Below are 11,132 nucleotides of genomic sequence, written 5' to 3'. Positions count from 1 at the left end.
TATGGTTCTAAATTCATTTAAACATTTATCTTGGTCCGTAAACACAGCGTGCGGCACTGAAGAATAGCATCGCTTATCGGTTCCCTTTTTGCACATCATTATGTCTCCCAAGCAGCTGTGCGCCAAAAAAAAGGAAACCCGTCACCCACGGAAGTGAAAATGAACATCATAAAACGCTCAGAAAGAGGAGACACGCCCACAAATACTGGATTCAACCGTGACTGGCGACCGCCATTAAGGATTCGGATGGCTGAATGCTAAAGGGGACCATTTGTGGCCCGCGGCTTGTTTTTACGGGCCCATGACACATTCTAAAAATAAAATTTAATAAAAAAAAAAAAAAAACAGCAAAAGTGAAAAAAAAATCTGCAGTAGTTTTACAAGAATGAAGTCAAAACATTAAGACAAAAAAGTTTAAATCTAACAAGAAAATGTCGGAATTTTATGAGAATAAGAATTATTCTGGGAACATTATTTATGTCGTAATATGAGGAAAAAAACCAATCTTAGTCACAGAAAGTTGAGTGTGAGAAACAAAACAAACCAAAGTTGTAATTTTTAGAAAATTAGATTGTGGGAAAAGTTATAATATTACGAGAATAAAGTCAAAATATTATGGGAATTAAAGTCATAATTACAAGAAGAAAGCTGAAATAGTTGGGGAAAAAAACAACAGCAGAAATTGGCAAAACGGCTGTAATTTTACAAGCATAAAGTCAAAATATTGACAGAAAAAGTCATACTTTGCAATTTTACAAGAATAACCTTGTAAGATTATGAAGTAAAATAATGCAATTTTAGTAGCATGAAGTTGAAATATTAAAGAAAAAATGTGTTTTTTTATTCTAATATGAGAATGAAAACAAAATAATGTCCTCATTCAAATGTATGCAGAAAACAGACATTCTCAAAACTACCATTGTTATATGTGGCAGGACCATAGCATGCGCGAACGTTAGCTGCCTGTGATAAGAATGAGTTTATGTACCGGAAATTTGAAATACAGTGGAACCTCGGTTAGGGGTCGCCCTGGTTAGTGTGTTTTTTGGTTAATGTCCACAATTTTGTTTCGGTTTGCATGCATTCTCCGGTTAGCATACAATATGGCGCTCGTCTTGTGGTGTTGTTAATACACTGCATGAGTCAAACTGCATGTATATATGTATGTATGTATATATATATATATATAAAATCACAAAAGCCTTCCTTGTTAGCGTCCTGTTTGCTGGCTAAACAAAATGGCAACCGGAAGTGACTACGTTATGTCGCTCGTCGATTATGTCATCAGCGGGTGACTGAAAAATGTGAACACAAAACATTTTGTTATAGTTTTACATTTATAAATGCAAATAAATTAAGGAAGAAAGAGATAAATAAACATTTAATGTTACTTTTACCTTCAGTGAAGACTTGACATCCTCCCAAAGACACGAGATCAACCACCACCACCTTCCTGTTTTCAGTCACATCGTCAATGAAGGTAACACTAACATTAAATGTTCATTTATCCATTTCATTCATCATTCATATGCATTTTTGCAATCGTTTTGTGCAAATAAATCTATAAACACGTGTTTTGTGTTAACATTTTTGACTTTCTGAAACAGATTAATTGGATTCACATTATTTCATGGGAACAATTATTCCAGTTAACGTTCTTTTTGGTTAGAGACAGACCTTTTGGAACTAATTAAAATAGTAGTTTATTAAAATGTAATTTTTTATGTGGTCAATATCAATTTTTATTTTAATTGCATTTTTAAAATGTGTGTTTTGTTTTTGATGAAAAGGAGCTAAACGCGTTACATTACCTGTACACAGTCGACCACCATTGCAATATTGTAAAACAACGTAATTACGTGTAAGACATGTTTAGATGTTATAAGTAGGAAAATGACAGTACTCCTTTATGTGTAGTTATTTATTTTCATCCAAATGAATGTGGAGTGTCAAATCTGTCGAATACGTACGTGTAACGCCGTGGGAGTTAAGCCATAAGGTTAAAAACTCACACACGAGTAACAAGGTAGTGCAACATATGGGTTTCACTTTACTCAAACGCGTTTGGGTTCACGCTTTGGCTACCACGCAGCCACCGTAGTGCGTTTGCTGGACGTCACTGCCAAAAACAAGATGTCGGTCGCCAAGCTGGTAACAACCCAGTTTAAAGGTTTTACCAAGCGTGGTTGTGTGTTTGCTGTTGCCGTACCATGTAGTTCTTGTTGGGGGCAAATATGAAAGCGGTGTCTGTTGTCTGTAGTTAGCATAGAGATGCTAAAATCGTAATCGAGCAGCGGTGGCACAAACAAAGACAAAGTCGTACTTTCCTTTGGTTTGACGGGGTTTAAAAAGAAAAATATCAGTGTAGCGGCGGAGTCGCCATCATGTCAGATCTGGACACCCTTGTTGTCACCTTCCAGACGCAGCTCCTGGACGTGATGGAGACTGTGGTGAAGACAGCCATGTATAAGGTCACACAGTTGGTGGAGGACGGCTTCTTGGATGAGATGAAGCGCAAGAACCGGGAGGTGGAGACCCTGAGGATGAAGCTGCAATGTGCTGAGAGGAAATTAAGTGTGAAAGAAGGAGGCGTGTGCGTTGATATTGCTGGCAATGACACTGTTAACGCTTCAGAGGACCTGCAAGATGGTAAGAACATGCGTGAAGGCATTTAATCATTTGGAAATAATAATCTAGGGCTACCATGTGCATTCATTTTCAGATGTTTTGATGGACTGCGGTGTGGAAAGAGAGCGAGACAGCACTGGAAGGTCAGTAGGGACCCAAAGATGTGAAATGAAATCCGACGAGGCTCCAGCAGTTCTCCCCAGCCCTGAGGAGGACACACATGTAAGTATCTCACAACCATCAAGAGTAGGGCTGGTGCAAGACCTTGCGAGATTAAGGGGCTATCCACACGTTTTCAGGTCAAAACGGCAAAGTATTTGATTGTTTCAGCCTCTCATCCACATGGAAACGGTGTTGCGAGTGCACTGAAGCGGTATTTTTTGAAAACGGCTTCCAGAGTGGGAAAACGCCAGCTTGTCGTTTCCGTGTAGACGAGCGATCCGCTGCTGTTGTTAGAACAATGACGTCAGCGACTCGTCGCCGTCACCTTTGACGACAAGCCAACATACTATCTGAATATTTTGCGTGTCACCGTAGTTGACAAGCCAAGGCAAAATTTTAGAAAAAATTATGGGATGCGCTAACTTGGGCGGACGTTAACCGAGGTACCACTGTAAATTAATCACACAATAAATGAGAATGAACTCTATAATTTTGCCGGCCTCAATATATCGCCATGCGCATGCGTGTCTGTTTTCCTTGTCTACCGCCTCCAAACAGGCAGGAAGAGGGTTCACTCTGTGCATTGCTTTCTGCACCTTGGTGCATTTGTTCCATAGAACAACAGCACAATGGAGTGAGCCCGTTTGTCAGCCATACAGTCCGTTTGTCTCGGTGGGTGGAGGCGGGGCCGCTAGCATACACACACAGTACAGAAGAGTGTAACATAATAGAAATTAAATTAGTACATATTGTCATTTTTAAAATTATTTTTAAAGTAAACATTTGCATTTTTCTTTAAAGTAATGTTAAAATCTTGTCTCGTGTCGTTCTCAGTGTATCCCCTCGAGTGTCTCGTGACGCCCCCAATAAAGAGTAATAATAAGAGTGCACATGTGATGGGAATTTCAACTCTTATGGAGGGAGCCGGTTCTTTTGCCTTGGCTCCTTAAAAAGAGACGGCTCCTTAGGCTCCCGGATGGCTTAAATCGATTTAGAGTGGAACCCCGGTATTCATCGTTGGTCCGTTCCGAAAGGTCAGATGAAAATCGAAACATATACGTAAACCGAAGCAATTTCTCCCATTAAGAAATAACGTGCATGAAATGAATCTTCAGTGAATCTCCCACTAGCAATCACGTGCGGCTTTAACAGGAAAAAATGGACAAGAGAAAAAAACAAATGACGGCTCATTCACGTCATAGAGCTTGCTCCCGTTGTTCACTTCAAAGAACCGAATGGTTTGTGAAGGACCCATCACTAGAGTGCGCTGTCGGGGGTCAAATCTTCCGTAAGAGCCAAAATGTTGGTCTGTTTGAGGATCCTTGTGGATGCAAACATGAAATTAAGTGAGTAAAATGTGACAATGTGCTTTTTTTTTTTTAATAGACAATGAAACATACTGATGGGATGCCAGTGGTGAAGGAAGAAGTCGGTAAGTTGTCATTTTACGCCGTGCGCGTGGGAGAGTAAAGTGGTACCCTTGAGTACATGCAGCACATATGCTGTAGTCTTTTTAGTACAGGGGTGTCCAAAGTGCGGCCTGGGGGACACTTGCGGCCCGCCTCACATTCTAAAACTCTTCATTTAACAAGAAAACTTAAAAAAAACCCAGCAAAAATGAAACAATCAGCAGTAATTTTACAAAAAGTCAAAATATTGAGAGAAAAAAGCTGAAATCCAATGAGAAATACAAAATTGTAATTTCATATTGTAATATGTGGGGGAAATGTCATCAATTTTATCATTTTCAAATCATTTTAGGAGCACAGAGTTAAAATATTCAAGAAAAAGACATTTTAAAAGTCGTAATATAGGAACAGAAAAGAAAAGTTGTAATTTTTGGAAAGTCAGGTTGCAGAAAAAGGTCTAATGTTACAAAGTCATAATTGCAAGAAGAAAATTTACAAGAACAAAGCTGAAATACAGTCGTCCCTCGCTACATCGCGGTTGGAATATCACTCCCTCGCCCTATCGCGTTTTTTCAAAAATGTATTAATGAATGATCGCTGCTTTGTGGTTGACTATGGCCTGTTATTCCGTGTGGAAGTGGTACTATTTTGACTGCTTATTTTGTGTCCTTCTTCCCCACTCAGTTTTCAAACCCATTCTTGGCTTTAGGATAAATAAATTGGAGGCTAACTAGTGAGCTCGATATGCAGTATTGCGAAGCTTAAAGCAGCGGTCAGCTCTTGTGTCACTTCAGAGATGCCGTATCAAGCTAGCTGTACTGTTGGAATGCACGTGTATGTATGGCAGATGTCAGGCTGGCATGAATATATCAATCAAGTGACCAACGTCATGAGGATGGATGATAGGGTGATGGCAATCTTGGCCTACGTCGTAGTACGTCTAAGTCGTCCAAAAATGTTGTGCCTGCATAAAACTTTTCCACGTATGTCAACGTATGATTCATACGTCCCGCATCCGCGGGCAATAAGACACCTGTTCACACACGTTATTTGTAAGTTACGTACAAGTCGTAATACGTCAACATACCTTGAGACAGAACTGTCTTCTTGGCGAGGGGAGATGGAGATGGAGGCTGTTGTGTTTGCATTTGCAGGTAAGTTTGCAGCTCGACCAGTAGAGGGCACTCTGACACTGGTAATGGAACCAGCTTTTTTTGATTTTCTATCAACTTTATTAATGCCTTAGCGAGTCACAAATCCATGAGGGTAGCGTATGCAGCCTACACCAGGGGTTTCAGACTCGCGGCCCACGGGACGATAGTTTGCGGCCCCCGTCTTAATATGAAAGATTAATATTCGTGTGGCTCGCAAGTTTGATATGAATGACACTTGTCGTGTGCGGAGCTGAACGAACCAATCACGGTGAGGTCTATGGCTCTCGAGGGTGGGACGTCCAACGCCTCACCGCTTTGACTCATTCGCTCGCTCATTCATTCATTCCTCCACTCAGCTGGGCAGAGGAGAAGCCGTGAAGCCGCTGACTCCGCTCTGTCTCCGAGGAATGCATGAATGAGTGAGCGAACGAGTCAAGGCGGTGAGGCGTTGGACGTACTGCCCGGCCGAGGTCCCGCCTTCGAGAGCCATAGACCTCACCGTGATTGGTTCGTTCAGCCGAGGTCCCGCCCTCGAGAGCCATAGACCTCACTGTGATTGGTTCGATTGGGACCCCCAGCAGAAATGGAAAAACACAGCTTGAATATTACAAGAAAAAAGTTGTATTGTATCGAGAAAAAGGCATAATTTTATGAGATTAAACTTTAATATTATGAGGAAAAATAATGTCAATCCAGGAGCATAGGGTTGAAGTATTAAAGAAAAATGTGTTATTTTTTTAAGTCGAAATATTATGAAAAAATAAACAAATTGAAGTTGTGATTTTTGGGGAAATTGAATTACAATATTATGGAAATGAAGTCAAAATGTTATGGCAATAAAGTCATTACAAAGATTTTTTAACAAGAATGTTGAAATATTTGGAAAATATTTTTTAAAAAACAACAGCAAACATGGGGAAAAAAGAGCCCTACATCACAAAGTGTGGAGATGCATTTTTTTCATGAAATATTTAGGGTATGCATACGTAAAATATCAAAGTGGCCCTTGCATCCTTTCATTTTTCTCTACATGGCCCTTGCTGCCAAAAGTTTGGACACCCCTGGTTTAGTAGATTTTTTACATTTTAACAATTCAGTGTAACTACGCATTTGCAAAAAGTGAATTAAAAAAACATGACAAGCAAAACAAATATGTTTTGAGGGGAGGTGTCTGATAACTCGGTAAATAGAGCAACAGAATTGCCGAGCTGGCAACACCCGTCCCTCCTGCAACATCTTATTCTCTTGGCGGACCAAAGGTCACAAAACACAAATTTCTCCTGAAGTCTGAACGTTCTCGCACACACATTTTAGGTTTCCGGCGAACGGAGACTTTTAGTCAGTATCCTATGCACTCTTCTCTAGATGAGACCCCAGGTACGTTATACAGTAATCCCTCGTTTGTCGCAGTTAATCGGTTCCAGACCCGACCGTGATAAGTGAATTTCCACAAAGTAGGATTCTTTATTTATAAATAGAAGATTTCCACAGTTAGAGCATAGAAAACCTGTTTACAACTTCTAAATCCTTTTGTAACATTATCAGAACCCTCTAGGCATGAAATAACACCCTTAATAGTCACCTTTACATTCCCATTGCCCAATATAGTAGACATAATGACAAAAATAAGACATATTAAGCATAAATAAGACATAACATAGGCTCACACATTAGCAATGGGAGAGTTCCTTGTTTTCTTCTGGATGGTGTACTTCCTGTGGTGGCTATTGTCTCATCAAAGTAACATACGGTATACTGAAACCTAGTGACCAGTGTAAAATAATATACATTACTTCTTTGAATGCATAATTTAGGCCAAGAATATATACAGTTTGCTTAAATATGTGTATTTGTTTGCTAATAATAGGCCGTCGTTAACCACGAAGCAGCGATAATTTATTAATTTATGTAGAAAAACAGTGGTAGATTGAAGCTGCAAAATTCGAGCCACAAAGTGGCGAGGGACCACTGTAATGTCTTTATGAGCGAGGCGCCAAATCTATTTGTGGGCGGTCCCGATTTCCCACCAACACTGGTTTTGACGAAGAAGTACCTGATACTCGCGGTGTAATCGTGAGGACGGAAGTGCGTACGGATGATGTCTAACGCATACCACTTTCCTGAAGGCTTGGAGGACGTTAGGACGTCGGCTAAGCCTCTGTCCGTGGAGATGGACGCTGGTTGGACTGGCCAAACACTGCATCATCAGAGACTTGGAACTGACAGAGAGTGCGAACCAACCAAAGCCAAAGTATCTCCACAGCGAGCGGGGCAGGAGCTGGAAGACTATTTTGCAGACGGTAATATGAGTCCTGTTACTCGAGATCGGCTTTGTAGCTCCTCCTCCAAGACAAGACTGCAACACCTCGCCTCGCTCGGTGTATCAATCAAGCAGGAGATGACTGTGGATTCACACGGGGCTGAGGACATCAAACAGGTGCGAAAAGAAGCGACGACAAATTCAGGGATTGCATCCGTCTCGTGTGCAATAAAGAGGAACAGGTTGAGTTCTTTAGCACCAAAGCACAACACAAGTTCCTGTAAACCCACGGCGCAGCAGGGGATCAAGGTGAATTCCAAACAAGGTACGTGTGACAGGCTGCAGGCTGCTATGAAGCATCTCATTCGGCCCGTGAAAAAGCCCACGCCCGCACTGTGCAACACATCTTACTCTCAGGCCTTGGATCCCCTGAACAGAAATCCCTCCACATCTAAAGCCACGCCCCCTGCCGCCCTTCCACGGACTCACCCCGCAAATAAAGTAACCCTTAGTCGAACTGGCCCCCCATGTGTCACCAACAGACCACAGCCTCAGTGTGCCACCTCCCACCACGCACACCCTTCATCCCACCCAGATGGCGTCCTCAGGCACCCCCTGCGCTGCGGCCATTGTGACAGATGTTTCCCCCATCTCAGCAACCTGAAGGCCCACCTGCAGACTCACACAGGCGAGAGGCCTTTCTGCTGCTCTCTGTGTGGTCGCAGCTTCACCAAACTGAGCAACCTCAAAGCCCACCGGCGAGTCCACACCGGAGAGAGACCATACTGCTGCTTAGCCTGCGGCAAACGCTTCACACAGAAATGTAACCTGAAACGGCATCAGAGGATACACGTGGACGAATGATGGCAGTTGTGACGCCACAGCGTTTTTTTTGTGTTGTGTGCGTGTGTGTGTAAATGTCTGAGATTGTGTCTTTTGTCATGTTGTGCAGTTCGGGTAATACGCTGTATTTGTCTCTTGGGAGTCTTTTACATGTACAGTGGAACCTTGGTTAGCGTCATTCACCCATTCCAGATGGTGCGAAATGTTTCCCTTAAGAAATAATGTAAATCCAATGAATCCATTCCAGAAAGCCTTAACACAAAACATGTTTTTATAGTTTTACAATGATTGTTTTACATGCAGAAAACACTTCAAAATGCATACAAATGACCAACACTTTTACCTTGATCGAAGACGTGATTGTTGCCAAAGACGGCGACGTGGCAGCAAAAGCCACTAGGGACGCTACCTTCATGTTTTGCTCCGAGTTATTTCCGGAATTGTGGAAAAATTGAGAAAGTGTTTCCAGCCTTTTTCAAAATGCTCTCACTTGCAACTTTCTTTGGCTCCGTTACAGCTTATTTTGCCGCCGTGATCGAAAGAAGAGAGACTTGTGGCATAACTGTGTTCGGTAGCAAAGAACTACACCCAACCGCTGATGACATCATAGACGGGCGACGGAGCGGACTTCTTCTTCCTGTTTCCATGAAGTAACAAGCTAATATGCTGCTAAAAAGGACGTTTTGTGATTTAAAAAAAATACAGTACATTAAGAAATACAGTACATTAAGAACACAGTCGGACTCATGCATTCCATATTGTATGCTCGCCGGAGAATGTATGCACACCGAAGCAAAATTTTGGTGTACATTTTTTTTACGTTAACGGAAAAACACACTAGCCGGGTTGTGTACTAACTGAGGTTCCACTGTATTCTTAAAATAGCATTTACCCGTGTTCTAAACAGCACAAACGGGGTGTTGTTAAAGGTGTCATTCATCAAAGGCAGGTCAAATATTGATTTTATTCATACACCTATTCTGCAATTTTTCTACACTGTATGTAAAGCGGATGATTTTTGATCAAACATTATTTTTTTATTTGTGGGAGAACCCGCCCATTTGTGCTTTTTATCTCAAAAAACAAGCGGGGGAGGGGGGAAGCTAAAACTAAACTAACCTTTATGGACTACTGTACTCGTGTTTCCGGGTCAGCTGAAGTTGTGTTCTGATTCACCAGCTTCCAGTTTGTCAGGGTCCCTGACATGATTCATCAACTTTGCTTAAATAGGTTATGTACTTTTGTAATTATGTTCTACATTGTTAGATTTTTTTTTTTAAAGCAAACGGTAAATTTGCAAACATGACATTTACAGTTCATGGCGCCACACATGATGAACTAGCTCGCAGCTCAGCCTCATTTCCAAAAGTGACGTGATCGGGGTGACACCCCTCAGCTAAAATAGAGTAAAGAAACGCTTCTCTCGAGGTAGATGGTTGATGTGGTTCAGTATATTTGTTATCGAAATAGTAGTCAGGTCAAAAAGTTGTGCTGCTGCTGGATGTTCATAGTATCCGAGAGATACTGTAAGTTTGGTTTCTTTTCCAAAAGAGGAAGGTTTAAGACAACAATGAATGAAGCGAGTGCAGAGAACGAGACACAGGTGGACGCCCACCTCGAGTCTGTTTTTTGCAGTGATCATTTCACTGATGACTGCTTCAAAGCAGCACCTTTACAAGAAGCATTTGGCTTGAAAGTACGGTGTAAGTGCATTTTGAAAAAGGCTGCTATTCCACCGGTACACAGGAATAAAACAAGACCACAAAGAACGACCACTACGTCGTAATTGGCACAATAGCTTAAGTCGTGTCTTGTTGACATAATGGCTTCTAAACACTAGTCCACAATAGCGACAAGGCTGCAAAGCATTATACATGTTATATAAACATCTTTTGACAGCGATATGTTTACTGTGGGGGCGATGGTGGCCACATATACAATCAAACTGGCTATAAAATCCCCTTTATGCTCATTAAAAAGCCGATTTAGACAAAAATTAAAGGATAAGCAACTCCAGAGTAATTACCATTGTGTGTTTTGAAGGGGACCAGTCTTCATCTCCGTGTCTTAAGACTTAAGTCCATTGTCTCCATTTCATCTCCAAATGTTTCTTCCTCCTCGAAAACCATTGACACATCAGTCAAATCTTGGCTATAATCATTGTAAACGTCCTCTGTCTGGTACGCCGCCATGTTTGTTTACCTGAGCGATATTACCCCGATGGCGTCACTTCCGGAAACGAGGTTGAACTTGTTGTCATGGGTGGCGCCATGAACTATAAATATCACTTTTGTGAATTTATCATTTGCTTTCAAAAACTGAACAATGTAGAACATAATTACAAACAATATATTACATATTTAAGCAAAGTGGATGAGTCATGTCAGGGAGCCTTTAAGGGGGAATGAACTTAATGTGCAGTGTGACCGTCTGTTTCTTGTGACGGGATTTATTGTGAAAGCATTTTAGGCAAGACATTACCTTTGCCTGACACCCACTTTTGTTTTGGTGAATCTTTTCATTTGCGAAAATGCAATAAAAGCACATTTCTGTGTGTTTTCAGCATCTAGAGGCTGAAAAACCTCCTCTTGCCTTTATTGCATTTTGACAAATCGAAGAAAAGTTTCAACAAATCTGAAACTGTTATAATGAATGCTTAGCCTCTGTAGGATAATC

At 41.4% G+C, this 11,132-nt stretch overlaps 1 protein-coding gene across 2 annotated transcripts; it reads left to right on the top strand.

Moving 5' to 3' along the window:
* Positions 1–1,317: 1,317 nt before the first annotated feature.
* On the top strand, positions 1,318–9,117 carry si:ch73-109d9.3 (zinc finger protein 37 homolog). Of its 2 annotated transcripts, XM_054778569.1 has the most exons (5): positions 1,318–1,480; positions 2,421–2,649; positions 2,723–2,850; positions 4,177–4,222; positions 7,480–9,117. In XM_054778569.1, the coding sequence occupies exons 1-5, from the start codon at positions 1,475–1,477 to the stop codon at positions 8,475–8,477; spliced, it is 1,407 nt and encodes a 468-aa protein (XP_054634544.1). In that variant the 5' UTR covers positions 1,318–1,474; the 3' UTR covers positions 8,478–9,117. The 2 variants fall into 2 exon arrangements, with proteins under 2 accessions (XP_054634544.1, XP_054634543.1); XM_054778568.1 differs by lacking the exon at positions 1,318–1,480 and having other exon boundaries at positions 2,080–2,649.
* The last annotated feature ends 2,015 nt before the right edge of the window (positions 9,118–11,132 follow it).

Source organism: Dunckerocampus dactyliophorus, chromosome 6, assembly GCF_027744805.1.
Source record: "Dunckerocampus dactyliophorus isolate RoL2022-P2 chromosome 6, RoL_Ddac_1.1, whole genome shotgun sequence".
Classification (NCBI taxonomy): Eukaryota; Metazoa; Chordata; class Actinopteri; order Syngnathiformes; family Syngnathidae; genus Dunckerocampus; species Dunckerocampus dactyliophorus.
The sequence above is the reverse complement of the archived record's forward strand: the minus strand, read 5'-3'. Positions and strand labels throughout refer to the sequence as shown.

Bases quoted from the DNA above. Each gene is read 5' to 3' on its own strand.
- si:ch73-109d9.3 (XM_054778568.1), top strand. From the start codon at position 2,385: ATGTCAGATCTGGACACCCTTGTTGTCACCTTCCAGACGCAGCTCCTG. The intron at 2,650-2,722 runs GTAAGAACATGC...ATTCATTTTCAG, and splicing joins TTCAGAGGACCTGCAAGATG to ATGTTTTGATGGACTGCGGT. The intron at 2,851-4,176 runs GTAAGTATCTCA...TTTTTTTAATAG, and splicing joins GCCCTGAGGAGGACACACAT to ACAATGAAACATACTGATGG.